This window comes from Caenorhabditis elegans, chromosome V (genome assembly GCF_000002985.6).
Source record: "Caenorhabditis elegans chromosome V".
Classification (NCBI taxonomy): Eukaryota; Metazoa; Nematoda; class Chromadorea; order Rhabditida; family Rhabditidae; genus Caenorhabditis; species Caenorhabditis elegans.
Genome location: NC_003283.11, coordinates 11899353 through 11917335, shown reverse-complemented (window position 1 = coordinate 11917335; position 17983 = coordinate 11899353). Strand labels below are relative to the sequence as shown.

The 17983-nt window shown below is 40.3% G+C and overlaps 1 protein-coding gene and 3 non-coding genes across 9 annotated transcripts; 2 read left to right on the top strand and 2 right to left on the bottom strand.

Moving 5' to 3' along the window:
* Window positions 1–93: 93 nt before the first annotated feature.
* On the top strand, window positions 94–247 carry R31.6. The gene has a single exon (NR_102078.1). It is a non-coding gene; the product is annotated as an Unclassified non-coding RNA R31.6 (non-coding RNA).
* A 465-nt stretch (window positions 248–712) lies between these two features.
* sma-1 (Spectrin beta chain) lies at window positions 713–17887 on the bottom strand (the record flags this gene model as incomplete). Of its 6 annotated transcripts, NM_171544.7 has the most annotated exons (18): window positions 713–1247; window positions 1296–1512; window positions 1561–1619; window positions 1977–2306; window positions 2453–2599; window positions 2756–3271; window positions 3344–5255; window positions 5304–6930; window positions 6979–7137; window positions 7342–8430; window positions 8482–10037; window positions 10087–12244; window positions 12293–13791; window positions 13838–14221; window positions 14267–14551; window positions 15161–15340; window positions 15966–16228; window positions 17706–17887. In NM_171544.7, 18 exons carry the CDS (start codon window positions 17770–17772, stop codon window positions 1195–1197), a joined length of 12501 nt encoding a protein of 4166 aa, NP_741632.2. The 6 variants fall into 6 exon arrangements, with proteins under 6 accessions (NP_741632.2, NP_001256383.1, NP_001360523.1 ...); NM_001373124.2 differs by lacking the exon at window positions 1977–2306 and having other exon boundaries at window positions 1195–1247; window positions 17706–17772; NM_001136431.4 differs by lacking the exon at window positions 17706–17887 and having other exon boundaries at window positions 1195–1247; window positions 15966–15986.
* K12G11.7 lies at window positions 17257–17401 on the bottom strand. Its single transcript, NR_069641.1, has one exon. It is a non-coding gene; the product is annotated as an Unclassified non-coding RNA K12G11.7 (non-coding RNA).
* K12G11.8 lies at window positions 17284–17428 on the top strand. The gene has a single exon (NR_069640.1). It is a non-coding gene; the product is annotated as an Unclassified non-coding RNA K12G11.8 (non-coding RNA).
* Window positions 17888–17983: the final 96 nt, after the last annotated feature.

Genomic DNA, 17983 nt, shown 5'->3' with positions numbered 1-17983 from the left:
GATTTGATCTTCCAATACAATTTTCACATTTAAAATTCTTTTATGTGAGTAAAAATAACAAGTTGAGTGCATGAAATGAAGAAAGTTATGGGAAAAACAAGAACATAAAATTCATGGAGGTCTGAACGTAAATTTTCTACATTAACCTTAAAGGCGCACACAGAAACTTTTAAAATCCTGAGTGCACGGCGAGACCATTTTGTTGGATTGCTCATCCCTTTACACTCATTTCGGAATAATTTTTGGATGTTCGAATAATTATGGATTTCTGAACATTTTAATAACACAAACATGAAAAACACGATATTTTCAAAATATTTCCAATGCCCAAGTCTACGGTATGAATTTTTGGAACCAAAGTAAAACATATTAATGCTAACTTTTTTCCAACTTCTGAGTTTTTAACAGATTTCTAATGAATTTGACGAAGACGAAGTTCAAAAATGGTGATAAAGATAAAAATTCCTGAATTAAAGTAAATTAAAGACAAATAACAGACATTTTAGGATTTAAATTTTAAATTGCGCAAAAACGGCGCCTCGTTGTAAAAGTTATTTTCGTCTAGCTGTATGGAGTCTCTTCGTGTTTTATTACTGAAGAGACACTACTAAAGCTTCAAGAAAAGGGAATTTTCGACCCAAAGTTCCCATCCAACATTTGAGGTATAGAAAAATATTGGGGTGCTTTTTGATACATTTTGAGATGAATAACATAAAGTAAACAAGCCCTTCATAAAATACACGTTTTATGCACATCAATAAGGCCATTTTTAGCACATTGAAAGTCGTCACGAATTCAGAGTGAAAGGTGAGTTTATCCCGTGATTAGGAAGAAAGGAGTCAGAGTTCGGGCTTCTCATTATCCTTTTCCGAATTGGGACTGATAAAAATAACATTAAAACAAAAAAAAGTGGTAAATTATTGGGGAGGCAAAATAAATTAAGTCTTCCAGCTTTGGTGATAGTAAAACAAGAGAGAAGCTGATCAAAAAATGTATCTAAGTGCATTAATAACAAATAATACTATTGTATGGGTTTTGTGACGGGATGGGGATGATGAATGATAATTAGAAAGAGAAAATGAGAATAAAACAGCTTAGGGCCATCAATGTAAATAATAAAAATATAAAACGTATACTGCAGCTGTTTCAATCTTCGCCTACAGAAGATATGAAGATCAGCGTGTGGTGAGGTATCTACTTTGAATGTTTGGATCCACGCTTGAATAACGATCCGAATCCTTTTCGTTCTGAAGCAAAATACTTTTTAGTAAGGAAAAATAATGAGAAATTCTTACTCGATGATGACTTGATGGAATCACTATCATCATAATTTGATGGTGTTGATACAACACTGGCAGATGTAGATCTGCCGTCTGGAGTATTCATCGGCTGATTTTGTTGATTGCTCTCTACCCAAGTAATGAATTCGCCATTTTGTTGGTTTCTTGGTGAGACAGATCGTTCCATTGGTTGATAGTTGGATGATGTGTGTTCTTTGTACATGAGGGTTTCCTGAAAATGTTGAAGTAAGATTTTGAAAAAACATCAGTTTTTGGTTACCGTATATCCAGAGCTTCCTGGATGAACTTGAATTGTGTGACGAAGTTCAGCATGATCTCCTGTAAACGAGAATATTAAATTAGTTTTAGAAGCCATTCAACATGAACTGTTATGTGAATGATACGAAAATATACACATTTTAGTGAGAGACTAGAGTTAGAGTTAGCACAGTTGAATGTACCTTTGAAAAAACAGTTTACAGTGAAAAGTTTTTAGATGAGATGATTGATTAGTTAGTGTTAAGTTTAGTTTTCAAGAGCTTGGCGCATGTAATTTGGTTTTACTTATTAATGAAGTGAGATTAAAATCTTGATAAAAGACGTAAAGTACACATAGGTGAGCAGTTATCCGATAATCGAGTTAATGTCTTTAGTGCCAGAAGTGTTGGTGAATACGTGTTTGTGCCACCAACTAACCATTTGGGCGACTGGTAGAAACACGATTTGCTTCAGCAATCGCTTGTTCTACTTCTCCGTAGATGCTTTCTGCATAAACAGATTGTCGTCGACTGGCTCTTCGAACAACTCCAATTTTGCGAGTTACAACTGTCGGCATAACATTAGCCGTCATCGACGAGGATGACATTGTGAGCACCGAAGGAGTTGCAAGCAATGGACCAGACGGAGGGAAGAAAGCTGTCGGTTGCTGCTCCATCACATCAGACCCAAATCCACGTGGTAATGTGGCACAGTCACGCATCGTGATCTGCCCACTATGCTTGCCACGTGGTAATGAACTACACCTTCCTAAAGCAGAATAACTTAATGAAATAAAAAGCGGAAGCAAAACTAGAAGCAGCACACCTATAAAGCTATAAAAACAAAAATATACAGAGGAAATAAGCAGGGCAAATATGGGGTCGTATTGTTGTTAATAGAAAAACAAAACCTACTTGAATAGTCAAGTTCATGCTGTTCCAAATCGTCGGAAGTAGTGAAAACAGAGCTGGCGTGAGACATACGATTTGCAACGTCATGTCCTCCAATATTTCTTCTTGGTGCTACCATTGGTGGTTGATCTGGACTTTGGAAGAGATCGTCTAAAAAAAATCCATGCTCCATTCCAAGAAACAAACTTATAAAAAAAATTAATTCCCCAGTTTACCCATGACAACTATACAATATAAAATGAAACGAAATATTTCGAAAACCCTGAGAAGCAAACTGGTTAATAATTTAAATAGTAATTAACTAACCGTTGTACGCATACGACTTGAGCTGATTACTTGGAGTCAAATGAGCATGAAATTTGATTTTGGCAACCCATTCCAGCATTTGACGCTCATCGGGACACGAGAATATGAACTCTGAACCGTCTTGGAGAAGAAGACGGAAGGAATTCTTGCGCTTGGCATATTCTGGATACTGTTCGCATTGTGCTCCATAGATGTAGACTGGTGGAGCAGCGGCTACATTCTCAAGGAACTGTTGCTCATCTTTGAAAAAGCATAAAAGCTGTCCGCAGAGAATTCCATAATAATTTTTCCATGAACGAATAGTTGCTCGTTTTCCACCACTTTGTTGGCATTGTTTACGGTCGAAAAATCCTTTCATGTCAATAGCACCCATATCTTCCCAGCGACTTCCTTTGCGGATTGATTGAGTACGACGAGTATTGAACGATGGTGTTTTGGTCATTTCAACTCCTGACTGAAGTGGGGCAACTGTAGAAGAGGATGCGAGAATGTCACCGATTTGAATGGCTCCTGGAGCTGAAAACAATAATTTATTAAGAAAGTGAAATAAGTTTAGATAGAGAAGAAATTAAAACTAATTGCACTTACCCAAATCAGCGGTAGTCTTTGCACGATCCTTCCTTTCCTTTCTTGGCATGGTATGCGTCGAAAATTCTTCTCCAGATGGCGAAGGACGCAGAAGAGAGATTTCCTGAGTCTTTCTTCGTTCTCTCTCCTGTCTACGATTAGCCAAAATGTTTCCTTTCTCAACAATCTTAATCGTATCTCGTCTTTTCTGATCATCTTCAGCAATTCTCGCACGATCAATTTCCTTGCTTCTCAAACGACTGAAGTTTTGTTCAACAAGAGTCAAACGTTTCACCATATCGCATTTCTCGCTCTGAGCTTCAAGAGTTACAAGGAAATCATCAAAATCGCGAAGATGAGTTTCAGCCATTTCGACAGAATCCACCATTCTCCAGTCGTCTCCGAGAAGACCAGCACGCTCTTCAAGCCATGAATCGAGTTGTTCAGCGTTCTGCTTCCATTTTTGCACGTCCATATTCTCTTCATAGAGTTCAGCACGATCTTTCCAGATTTCGCACAGCATTGCCCACGACTTTTCGAGAATGTCTACTTTCTCTTGAATTTCTTGAGAAAGAACATGGCTGGATTGAATCATGCGTCTTCCTTGACGAGCAAAATCATCGACAAATGGTTTTCGTCCTTGCATCTCAAGATTGTATTCATCATGACGACGAACAAGAGATTCGCATGAAGCAACATCGCGTGGCAATTGCTCAGATGTCATTGTCGACTGCATGTTCTTCATCCACTGCATCATCTCACGGTACTCTTGGAAGTATGACTGAAGACTTTGCATGTGTCGAAGTTTTTCCAAGTGCTTCTTGGCTGCTTCCAGAATGTCTTTGAGTTGCTCTTCCATGTCTAGACGGCGAACTTCAAGATGGTGCCGAGTATCTGGGAACGAGTTCCATAGTCTTTCAGCTTCATGGCAAAGCTCTGCAACTTGTTTTTCAACAGCCTTCATTCCGTGCATGAACTCATCATGTCTTTGCAATTGGGCTTTCACGGAAGCAAGATCAGCTCTCGAAAGATCTTCCTGTTCCATTGCTACTCCAGTCGCTTCCTTATCTTGTAACCAATTCAATATCTGATCGGCTTCTTGGTCGAATCGATGAACTTGACGAGCTCCATTCAACGCTTGCTTTCTCTCATTAGCCACTTCATTGACATGAGTCCATAGTCTCTGAACATCAGCGCCTTTTGCAGTGATTGATGCTCCATATGGATGTCCACTTCGTAGAAGATCTTCTTGTGCACGTTGGACAGCAGCAACACGCTCTCCAGCAGCTGCCAATTCACGAACTGTAGATTCGAACTGCTCAATAATTTGTTGGCAATCCTCCAAATCTTGACCGTAATCCTCAGCTGATGCGGACCTTTCTTTCTCACGTAGCCAGTCTGACAAATCATCGGCTTGTCTAACAAACTTGTGATATTTGGAAGCATCAACAATTTGAGTTCGTCGTCTGGCACATTCTCTGCAGAGGTCTCCGAACAATGCTTCCAGTTTGCGTTGTTTCGCAGCAATCGACATTGCATCGTGATGCTCTCTGGCTAGAAGTCCATCCGCACGCTTCTTCAAGCGATCAATCTCGTTCTTGAATAGTTCAACTTCCTTGTCAAGCACAGTCAATCGTCTCAAATGGCTCTCGGCTCCAGCTTGATCTCTTCCCATTTCTTGGCTCATAGCAAGTGGCATCTGTTCACGCAACCATTGTTCAGCTTCCGTTTCCTCGGTGTAATACTCATGAGCATCAATGGCTTCTTGTAGAAGATCACGTCTCAATCCACAACTCTCCTTCAGTGTTAGCATTGCAGAAGAAAGTCGGTCAAGGATCTTCTGAATATGAGTAGAAGCAAAGTGACGTTGGCGGATCATGTCCTTTCCACGCTGTTCGGTATCATTCATAGCAGATTGACGAGTGTCGAGTTCCTGAAAACATGAATTATATTAATGAAAATCTTTAAAAAACGGAAATACCTTCTCCAATGTAGCATGTTTCTTTTGAAGAGAAAGAGCACTTTGCAGCGAGTCTCCGGATTCACCACTGCTTGCCAGCATCATCCTGTCGGAAAGCCACTCAAGATCTTCTTCTGCAGCTTTTACCCATTGGAAGAATGCTTGAGCATCAACAAGGTTTTCACGGCGAATTTGAACTGGCTCGTCAAGTCCGGAATATCTGGCTTCAACTTGTTCAGCCTGTTTAAGACAGTCGTCTGCAGCAGCTGATCCTTGAACTCTTAATTCTCGAGCCTTTTTCATCATTTCAACAACGGCATCAGAACGTCCAGCAATTTCAGTTTGAAGAGTGTCCAATTTTTTGATGAGAAGTTCTGTTGATAGAATGTCTCGACCATGATCATCAGAAGACAGCTCTCCTTCAACCTTATCGAGCCATTTCTCAATATCTTCGACTTTGCGCTGAAGTGAATGAAGTTCAAATGCCTCTCGGAGTCGTTGTGTCTTCAAGGCTGATTTTGTCCTGAGTTCATCCCATCCAGACCGCAATTCAACCAACTGAGCTTTCACTTGCTCACTCATAAAATGATTATCAGTCACCAGTTGTTCTCCTTGTCTTTCAACAGTCGATAGGCGTTTCTCGTTTTCGACGAGCTCCGAATCGAAAGCCATATGCTTTTGAAGTTTAGATCTCAAGTTGGTATGATCCAAGAAGCTTTCATCATAAGCAAGTTGCAACTTGGCAGTGATCCAAATGATAAGTTCTCCGCACTGGCGAATGAATTCATGGTACTTCTTGGAATCTTCGAGCATGTGGCCTCTCTTTTCCATACTTTTGAGAAGAAGTGCATGTCTAGCGGTCACCTCTTCGCTGCGAGTAACAATGTCAGCACGATAGTTATTACCTCCAGAGACAAGAGCATCAGCATTCTTGGTAAGAGCATCGATCTTTTCACTCTGCTTACGAACAGTCTCCTCAAATGCAGAATGTCCCTTGATAAGCATTTCAACTGCATCAGTAGTGTCGCCAAGTTCTCCACGAGCCACTTGAGTCTCCTTATCAGACAGCCACTGCTCACATTGAACGGCTTCATCGCACCAAAGCATCCATTCCAGAAGTTTTTGCAATGTTCCTTTCTCACTTTCCCAAGTTTGTCTCAACTGATGTTCCGAGTTTTGCACACGTTTATGAGCTCTTTGTACTTCAGCCTTGTGTTCAGGTTGTTCTTGGTTCAAAGCTTGTCCTTCTTCATGCAATAGGCGCAACTCCTCTGATCTTCCATCGATCTCGGCTTTACGTTCGTGATGCTGCTCAAGAATCTTTCGAGCTCCATTGCTGTCTTTTGGTGTCTGATGAGACGTCATCTTGTTTCGAACTTGATTAGCCCATTGCTCCACTTTCTTAACATCATCGAGATACTTGTAAAGCTTGAAGGAACGGTTCAATTTTTCATTTCTCAACTCGGCAGCTTTAGACAATTGCTCCCAGCTCTCTTCTAATTTCTTCAAAGAATCAAGCACAGTTTCACGGAGTGGTGGTCTCTTCTCAAGAATCTTTTGAGCATCCTTGTCATGAGCAATAAGTTTCTGATGGATTGCACTCATGTCTCTTTCTAATGCCGATTGTTTGCGAACAAGCAATTCAACGCTGAAAAATAATTTGTAAGTATTATAAACTAAAATAAAACATTAGTACCTAGCAAAGTCCTTTCCATAATCATCACTCTTCATTGCTGCAACCTTTTCGTGGATACGTTCATCGGTATCTTCTACATCTCTGTTGAAAGTATGGACTTCCATTGCAGCGAGAAGTTCAGTACGATAGTGCGCCAGCTGTCCGAGTAGGAGACGCCATCTGCAAATAGTAAAACATGAAAATCAATAGAAAATGAGTGAGATTACTGTGAGATTATGCCTAGTAACTGTGTAAAAAAAAACCATCTAGCAAAAACTGAGGGTTGTACGAAAACTATACAATCGTTTGTAGGTGGAAATAGTTTAATCTTACCATTGAAGACACTCATGACTAGTAATTTATTAATTCTAATGAAAATCTTACTTTTCATTCAGATGTTGTTGCTCTTTTTGGACTTGGTCGCGACTCGATCTTCCCTGTTTCACAAGTTTCTCTCCCAGACGATTGATTTCATCAAGAGTCTGCTCATCCACAATAGAATCCGATCGAGTTCCATCCAGGCGTTCGAGCAAAAGTCGGCAGTGTTCCATGTCTTTTCCCATATCAGCAGTTGAAACGAGAACTTCCTTCTCATTGATCCATGCAAGAACATTCTCAACAAGTTGTTTAAAACGAAGAAGATCTCTTGCTTCTTCGAGAGCCAATGATTGATCTGCACATGCACCAGAAAGTTGATTCCATTTATAGCTAAGTTCGTCACAACGATTCGCAATCTTTGGATTACGATGAAGATTTTTCAATTGGTTTCCGCGTTGAAGGATTTGATCGACAACTGGTTTATTTGCAGTAACTTCAGCTTCCAGAGCTTGATGTGTTTGTAGTCTCTTCATCTTTTCGTCAATTGAAATACTTTCACTGGATAGATCTTGAGCTTTACGAACTCCATTGGTTTTCTCATCGATCCATGCCTCAATCTGTGCAACATCGCTATCGAATGAAGCAAGAGCAAAAGCGTCTTTGAGCATCGCATGTCTAGCTTCGATGTCTTGACGTAGAAGTTTCAGCTCTTCGTGAACGTTGGATTGCCACATTGAAATATTCTTCGATTCCATGTGACGAGCCTTCATCAATTCATTTGCAGTATGATCCAAAGTAGCAGTACGTTCATCCAAAGTTGATAATGCCTTCTCGAATGTATCAAGTCTCTTTGTCTGACTCTCAACGTCAGCAACAGATCCACCAACCGCTAAACTGCGAAGAGTTGTTCTCTTGGAACCAATCGATGCAATAATTTGCTTAGCTTCACGTTGGAAGGCATGCCATTGAACGGCTTGTGACAAGAATCCATTTCTGAGAGCCCATTCACTTCGAAGTCTTTCCAGAGCTGATTTGAGCAGGTGTGTTTTGTTCTTAATCTCTTCCGACGCGTAATGTTGAGCAGTGATCATCTTTTCTCCGTCATTGACAAGTCGTGCAAACTCTGGCTCTCTAGCATCCATTTCATGACTCAATCTGAAAATTTTACAATTTATTTGTGAACTGCTTTTTTCTAAATATTATTACCTTGAGTGCTCTGTCTGAAGCCATTCAGCCTGTTGTAGATCATTGATATGAAGATCTGATTGAATATCACTGATGGTCAAATCAGTCCATGCAAGCAAATCGCGAACTTTTCCATTGAAAGTATGCAAGTCAAATGCTGCTCTCAGCATATCCTTTCTGTCATCTGTGGCATTTTTCAACTCCTCCCATTCTTGCTCAAGCGTCTGTTGTCTTCCACCAATCTGTTCTGCGTTTCCACCTGGGTATGTTTTCTTCAATCTTTCAGCCTCCTCGACGAGCTTTGCCAATCGTGGTTGAGAATTATGAATTTCTTTATCCAAAGCTTCATGATGTTGCCATAGAGAATGAACATGTTTCACATCTCGACCGAGGTCACGTGGCATGTTGGCCATTTTGTCTGCCATCCATTGCTCAAACTCGTCAACGTCACGGTGGAATCGATGAAGCTCTTCAGCAACGGCAAGTTTCGAATCACGTGCTTCGATGTATTCACACAGTGTGTTCCATGCGGTTCTGAGTGCTTCCTGCTTCTTGACAACATCTCTTGCGAAAGGTGGATTGCGTCGGAGAATAGCATTGGCAGCAGTCTCACAAGATGTAAATCGTTCACTTCCATTTTTGACTTTTTGCTTGAACTCATCGAATTTCGATTGCAGCTCCTTCAAGTGTTCATAATCCTCAGCAAACTCCTCACTCATAGCTACTCGCAAATTTTCTTCGATGGATTGACCCAAGTCAGCAGATTCCCTCATGTACTCGTACAGACAAACGGCATCTTCCAAAGCGTTGCGACGATCTTCAGCTAGCTTGCTCAAAGCATCAAATTCACGAACGAGTTCATCTTGTCTCTTCTGGAACCGTTCAACATGTGGACGATTTGATTCAACGAGTTCGACACACTTTACTTCCAACTTCTCAAGCCATTGACGGTAAGTAGTCATATCTTCACAAAGAGCTCGATGTTTCGACAGAAGTTTACGTGCAGCATCTTCATCATTTCCATAATCTTCCGATGCCAATGCATTTCGCTTCTCGTTCATCCATGATTCGACTTCAGCAGCATCAAATAAGTACTGTTGTTCCTTCACTCCCCAGTCAACAACGGCACGTCTCAAGCGTAGAAGCTTCTTCAATTCACTCCAAGCTGTTTCAAGTTCAGAGCTTTTAGCTTTGATTTGGGATGAGGCAGAATGGTGTCTCTTGATCAGTTCACCCGCTTGCAGAAGAACTTTATCAATCTGTCCGCCATGTTGGTTGACTTCAGCCTCTAATTGCTCCTGCTTCTTGACCATGTTCAAAGCTTCGGTAAGCGTGCGACCGCAATCTTGAGATGAAGCAATTGGCTTCTTCTCAGCAATCCATTGTAATTCGCAGTCAACATCAAAAACTAGTTGATGCCAAAGACGAGATTCGTCAAGATCTCCCTTTCTCCGCTGTGCTGGACCCTTCATTGCAGCATATCGTTGAAGAAGTTGACCAACTGTTGAATGAATTCTATCAGCATCGTAATGCCCATCTACAGCCATCTTCTTTCCACGATTCTCAATATCAGAAAGCTGAAAATTAAAGAAACAATAGTTTTATAAGCTAATTTTAACAACAAACCTTATTTCCGTAAAGTCCCATTTCCTGCTCGAGTACAGCGTGCTTTTGGAGTAAATCTTTAACCGATCGCAAGTCAAGCCCTTGATCTTTGGAGTTCAGAGCAGTTTGCATCTCATCTAGCTTAGCGTGTGCATCTTCAAGGATTCTATCAAGTCCTTTTTGATCAGCGGCTTGACGAAGGCGAAGTCCCTTGTTCCAAACTTGTTTCTTCAAATCACCCCATTGAGCATTGACTTGCCGAACAATTTTTTCGACATTTGGTGACTCGTAGTGTTTTTTAGACACCAAACCATCTCCTTCACTGTTGATTTGCTGAATTCGTGGTTCATTAGCAATGATTTCAGCTTCGAAAGCTTCATGTTTCAGGAGTCGATGAGGAATAGCCGACGGAGCCAATGCTGAATCATCTCCGCTCATCACAAGTTTCGCCTTCTCGTACATCCATCCAACAACTTCATCCGCTTCACGACGCATCTCTTGGTATTCGAGAGAAGCTTCCAATTGTTTCTTGCGTTGCGCTGCAGCACGACGAACAGCTTCTCTTCTAGCTAGAACATCTCTTCGGCGTTGCTCGATATAGGCAGAGTCAGCGTGTTGAGCTTTGATCATATCATCGGCAGTACGGGAGAATGCTTCGAGTCTAGCCTCTTGAGCATCAAGTTTTGCCTCCAAATCTCGATGTCGTTTGAGCAAGTTTTCCACAGATTCCACTGAATCACCGAGATTGTCAAATTCCAGGAAGGCTTCATGTCCTTTAGTTGCAGCATCAATACGTTCGGATTCGCGATTGAAGAGTTGTAGATCTAACTGTTGCTTCAAAATAGTATCACGGCGGCGATACAAATCACGCAAAGAAGCCATCTCTGATACAAGGTTCTGCAGTTGTTCCTCAACTTTCGACATTCGTGGATTGCGTTCTAGAAGACGACGTCCAAGTTCCTGACAGTACTCCACTTCATACTTCTTATCCTTAATCTGTTCTCCAAGTTCATAATGCTTTTTGAGAAGTTCTTCTGCTTCAGCAACATCAACTGGATGAACATCCTCCATCATTACTTTCCGAGTTTTCTCGATCCATCCGATCATATCACGAAGAGCAGATTCGAACATTTCCTTGCCTTGTGTTTGTTCCGCAAGTAACATTTTCTCCTGAGCACGTCTCAATAAGTCAGCATGAAGTGCTCTTAATTCAGCAATTTTTCTTTCGATGGCAGCCGCTTCTTCCGGATGATCTTTCTTCACGGCAGCAGCTAATTTTTCCAGAGCAGCGATTTTATCTTCGAGTGGTTTCAAATCACGCTCCAAATTTTGAAGACTCTTCACATCATTTGGATTACGATCAAGCTGTTCAAACTTGCTGAGCATCCATTCACGAGCACTTTCACACGTGGTATCAAAGTCAGCAACACGTTCAGTAGCTTCCAAGCGGACACCTCGTTGTTTTCTGAGCCTCTCCAAATTGTCCCACATGGCATTGATCTTATGTTGACGAACTTCGATTTTTCTAGACTGACCATGACCTTCGGAAATCAGATCGTTGGCAATATCGTTGATATGTTTCAATTGAGTTCCACCATTGGTTTTCATATCAGCCTCAAGCTTGTCAAATTTGCGGCGGAATGCAGCAACATGTTCCGGAGATGGTTCATCAGCCAATGAAACTTCAATCTCTTTTGCCCAACGTTCAAATTCATCACACTCGCGGTAGAATCGAAGAAGTTTGATGTTGTCAGATAAAAGACGTCTTCTTACATCAGCCAACCTCTTCAGCTCACGATAATCATTGGAGATTTTATGCTGTCTATCGGCGACGACTGAGCTTTTTGTCTCATTACCTTCCAAAGTAGTTGTCGTTTTTTGAGTGGTCTGCGTGACAGTTACAGTCTCTCCAGGAACGATCTTACAATAGTTAGCGGGAACGTAACCTTCTGTTCCATCTCGTTTCAAAGCTCTCCACCATTCAGGGGTTGATTTTTCAAGAAGGGCCAACACTTCTCCCTTAGAAACACGCATTCCATTTCCTTCATAGTTGTACGACATCTCAACTTGTGGGACATTGACTTCTTCAGTTTCTTGTACGGATTGACTGGTAGTAGCAGTGTGGAACGCACTGTTTGCTAGCTGACTTTGCATCTCCTCGAGTCGACTGATGTCACTCCTGCAAAAATAAAAAAATTCTTGAGATTTTATCAAACCAAAAACTCACTTATAAGCACGGATCTCTTCCTCGAGTCGAGCATGTCGTTGAAGAAGTGACTCTGCAGCACCTTCATCACGTCCCAAATCGTCAGACTTGACAAGCGGCATTTTCTCACGGATCCATGATTCGGCTTCATTGGCATCTTGGAAGTATTGTTGAGCATGACGAGCTTCTGACAACCAGTTTCCGAGAGCATCAACAGCAACCCTAAGGCGTTCCCATCTGTGGTTCATTTGAGTCAGTCTGCGTTGGATGTCTTCTTTTGACTGTCCATTCTGAACAAGTCTCTCTCCACCAGCAATCATTCCTTTGCTTCGAGCCCAATGAGTTTGCATTTCCATCTCAACGTTTTTGTAAAGAAGAGTAGTTTGTGGAACAGCTGAGATGTCTCCTGAGTTCAATGCAGTTGTGCAGAGTTTCTCTTTTTCTGCAAGCCAAGCCATCTCTTCTTCGTGATCTTGTACAAACTGGAAGAGTGAACGAGCACGTTCCAAACCGAGACGACGAGAACGGCACAACTCAACGAGAGTATTGTACTGAGCAGTGACTTCATCCAGTTTTCTTTGCAATACATCAAATTGCTCTTCCTTGTGCCGAATGTAGTTGTTGGCAGATTGAGATAGTTTGGAAAGAAGACTTCCATGAGCATTGATTTGAGCATCAAGAAGATCATGTTTTCCAAGAAGATCTTCAACACCAATCAAATGTTTTCCAACATCACGGTTCCTGACAGCTGGTTCCAAAGAATAAAGCTCATTTGAAAGGGTGTCGATATCACGAAGCAACGACATCAGATCATTCAGACTCATGAGAGCTCTCTTACGTTGTTCCAATAAAGTCAGCAACTGAGTCCATCGGTCAATAATTTCTCGTTCCATTCCTCGAACCTTGTCAGATTCGTGGTACTTTTCAGTACACAACTCATTGCACATTGCTGTCAACATCTTGAAGCGATCTTCACGAGCCAAAATATCAGTGGAAATTGCTTGTTGCTTCTTCAACGTCTTTTCAACCTGTGATGCACTGCGACCGTGTTCCATCTCTTCAAGAACCACTTGAACTGATCTGAGCCAACTGTCTCTCAACTTGGCCTTCTTGTGGAATCGTTGAGCAAGTTGTTCCAACTTTTCCTGTCTTTGAAGCTCGGCAATGATAGCAACTTGTCTCTCATTTTCGGCATAATCCAATTGTGCCCAAGCAGACTCGATATCGTGCATGAACAGTCCTTGTGGTGGTTGATATTGTTTTCTGCTCATCGCTTTTCTTTTAGTCTGGATTGTGAAGAACAGAGCTTCGAGTTCTCCCTTCTCCTTGTACTTTGGTGGTTTCTCACTTGTTCGGAATTGGTTGAATTTGGCATGTTCCTCGCGCATTCCATTAAGAGAGTTTGGGAAACGACGTGATTCCAATGTCTTGATAGTAACACGAATCCAATTGAGAAGCTCAGAAGCAATATGTTCATAATCATCTTCCATGGTTTCCGAAACCATAAGTTTTCCGACAATCTGAAAACAATTTGTTAATTTTTTTCATGAACTTATAAACACTTACATTAGCAATACGTCGAGCTCCTGTCATCTCAGTCTTTTGCTTTGCAAAATGATGATAGTACAAGGAAACATATGTAATGATTGACTTCTCGTCAGGCCTGGTAACGTCAACATCTTCAGCATCAAGAAGACGTGCAATCTCAAGCTTCTTTTCAGCCACATCAAACGCATGATTCAGATTATCCACATGCTCGTTTGGATTGAGACGATTGAAATCGACAAGATCCGGACGGTGCGAATGGATAAGTGCATTGAAAGCCAATCCATTGCGCCAACTTGTAGTGAAGTTTTCGATGCGAACATTTGGATATCCAGCTGTTTTTCTCTGACACCACAACAGCAAGGCATCTTTGGCATGTTTTCGCTCTCCACGCTCCTCCTCATCCTGAAAAATTTAAACTAAAACAAACAATGGCTTCTCTAAACTCACTTCAATGACAATAGTGTCAATCTGGAATCGGAGGATAATCGTCCAGATGAGACCCAAAATAAGTCGCTCGTTTCTGTCAAGAATGTCTTCGGCTCCAATATTTTCCAATTGGATTTTCTTTTTCTTCAAGAAGTCAAGAACTTTGTTCAAATTTTCCACTTTCTGCACACGCATTCGGCCACGATTCGGTTTTCCGAGTTTGTCTCCGGAAATGATTTCAAGAAGTTTCATGAGCATAATACCATCGCCGACATCTTCGAAAAGGTCAACAATCTCCAAACTTGCCTGAAAAATTGTTGTGCTTATATGGTTTTAATTCCTAAACTTATATTAATACCAAGTCACAGTTTTGGAAGTTAAAATTTATATTCTTATTTTTTCAAATATTTATAATTACCCTTGTGATTAACTATGATAAGATTTCAAATACCAATCTTCAAATTATATTTTTTCAACCCCAAACTTTGCAAAATGTTGCCATTTTGCTAAGATTGAAAATTACAACTCTAAAAAAACATTTATAATTTCTAATTACGTTAATATATTCTTTTAGACTATATCAAGTGTATTTTGACAAATTCCGCACTGGTTCTACCCCATATGCAACGAATGAATTCAGTTGATTTCATTGGTTTTCATCCGAACATTCCTTTCGTTCTTGCATGCAAACTGATCTCCAGATAAAGATAAGGGAATTTGCAAGGTCATCTTGGTCCGCATTACTTTCCCGTTGCATTATCCTCTTCTCTTTCCGTAAACAATTCTTCCGACTAATTGAACCTTTCTCCCTCACCTATTCCCTCTAATTCTACCCGTCTCTCTTATTCACTCTCGTGTTAACGATGACCGCCGTTATAGAATCAAATACTCCAATCAGTTGTTATCACAACTTACCCGATTAAGAAAGGAGTTGCACCATTTTGTGAACGTCTTCTTCTGAATGTGCACACGTTCGTCCTGCAGTGTCCGAATGCGTGATCTTTCAAAGTACAGTGTCTCATTATTGAACTCGTCTTGATCTGTTCCATTGGCATCTGCGCGAACTGGTGGTGCACCACTTGTTGGAACACGAACCTGAAAAAATCATTATGAACTTGATGCTAATTGAACTGTTAAATATTTCTAAACGTTCTCAGTTTTTTTTCGGATCTTTAAAACTTTCCAGAATAATATTACGGAACCAAAATTGTTACATATAAGGAAAAACAAATATTTACTAGCTCAGCGTCTTTCCGTTTTGACAGCATAGCCTTCCTAACCGGGAGAGACGCTTGCCGACCTTAATGATAAACAGAAATAACATAGAGTGTATGAGAGCACGTCAGCTGACTACTTTAAGAAAATGAATGATCTCCAAATGTTCATGAGTCATGAACAATTTATAAAACAAAAAAACAGCAACTACCTGTTCTTCAGGTAATGTTCTAACACTTGGGGTTGGAGATGAAGCTGTTGATTTCATAGATATTGAATAAATTAACTTTTTCGGCATGACTTTTAGAGCAAATATAAACAACTACTACAATCTGACAAAAATATTAGATGTGTTGGCTTGACTATTGGCAAAATTGGGATTTATGTTTCAAACGCGTAATCGGATTATCTTAAAATCCAATCATAATAGGTTTAAACATTCATTTTCGATCTACAGGTTGATGCTACTTTAAAAAGCCTGTCTAGTTCATAAATATAAACTTGCCTGCATTTCGTATTTTCTCATTTTGTCTTCAACGTTGTCTTCAGATACACCGTCGTTCACTCCTTCGCCGTAATACTCGTGCTTCTGATGTTGGTGATAGTCGCGGTACTGGTAGGGTTTTACTTCCCCACTCGATAATCCAGTACTGCTCGTCGCCTGATAGTCGTTCTCCGGTAAAGGATCTCTAGGTGTTCTTCGCAAGTGATCGAAGTCAACGTTTTCGCGACTTGGGGCAATCTCCTTGCGATACCCTTCTACCTTGTCTGAAAAATATACATTTTAGTTGATAAATTTGAAAGTTTCTTGAGTAGTTAAGTGACTAATAGATAGAGAAAAAAGAAAGACAAGTTATATATACATTTCTGAAGAGAATAATGATCAAAATGATATGCAACAGAGACGCCCACGTGGCACAAAAAAGACAAAGATTATTAATATTTGGAATCACATCGTTTTTCAGAGAAAAAGTTTGAACCTAACTTACAATTAAAACGGGAAATTGTATCCAGCAACAAAATACTTTCAAGAAAAGTGAAAGATTTTTGAAATAAAGAAATGTTTCGCCGAACATAAACAGTGAAAGAGTGGCACACGTGGTACACGTGGCATTCCTATGTGTGCGACTATTTTCTGTGTGTGTGGGCAAAGTTCACGTAATAATGTTCACGTGAAATATGACTTATTAAGAATTTGTACGTCGGATGTCGTACGACGACGCGACACAAACAAAGTTAGTAATATTTAACTGGAATCAGAAAAGGCTTACAAAAAAGAAAATGGAATAATTGGAAAGCTTTTCGAATGAAATTTTTTCTGAGAAAATGTTGGAACTATTCTGCAATTAAACAAAAAAGAGACGTGTTTAGCAATCGCTATAAATGTCCAGCAAAAAACATTGACAGATTAAATTTCAAGTAAAAAAGCAGAGAAAGTTCGAAACGTCACGAAAATTTTCAAAATTTTAAAAGTAAGGTATATTGTGGAGGTGGGGGCGTTCCCCGTGTTTATTACATCTGATAACAGCGTCTTATCACTGCGAAAAAGAAGAATGAGTCACTGAAATGTGCTCCGCGGGATGGTTGCTGAACTCATTAGTAAAGACGAACCCAGGGGGCAAAAAGTGAGAACAGAAAATGGATTAGACAACGGAGGGAATGCTATTGGAACTTTGTTTATTTTAGTGAAGCAATCTGTCACAGCATAGAGATCCCAATAAGACAGATACATAAATATCTCATACTTGGTAAATTGCAAATCGAAATGACACAGAGGACAATGATTCACTTTAGAATAGCGACAAAAATATGTGGAAAGAGAAAAAGTACTAAATTGTATTGACACTTCAACACTACCACCTATCACTGTGCCCTTTTCCTTCACGGCTCTATGGACGCTCTACTGATGGTATGCAGTGTTGCATATTTACCCTCTCGCCACTTCCATATAGAGAGAACGAAGAAATAAAGAGAGAAAGGAATGCAGCAGACTGTGAGAATGTGCAAGAATGCATATAACACAACAACACCAAAATTAGCAATATTCATACAATTTTTTACTTCGATCTATTATATATTCAAGCGCCAAAATTTAGAAGACTACTTAACACAAATATAAAAATTTAGAAAATTTGTTTGCAGAAACTAATTTGCACCTACTTTGATGTGCCCAAAATCAAATTAATAATTTCAGAATTTTTTTGAAAAACTTATTACAAAGAATTTAAAATGAAAGAGCACATACCATTGAGATTTCGAACTGTTTTGCCTTCTCCAGGCGAGTAGCTTGCCGCGAACGACACATACGACATGATAAAGCTTCACAATATTAGCAAGAATATATTATGTATATAGCAAAGTCGAAAAATAGTAAGTGGTAGTATTTCCTCCGTTATGAACAGTCTTGACAATCCGTGTTCGATTCTTGTCAGATATGGAGAAAAAGGGTCAAGGAAACACGGCGACACTCGGACAGTAGCCGTGGTGGTTCCTCCTCAGTCTTCAGAAGGTAACTTCTTATAT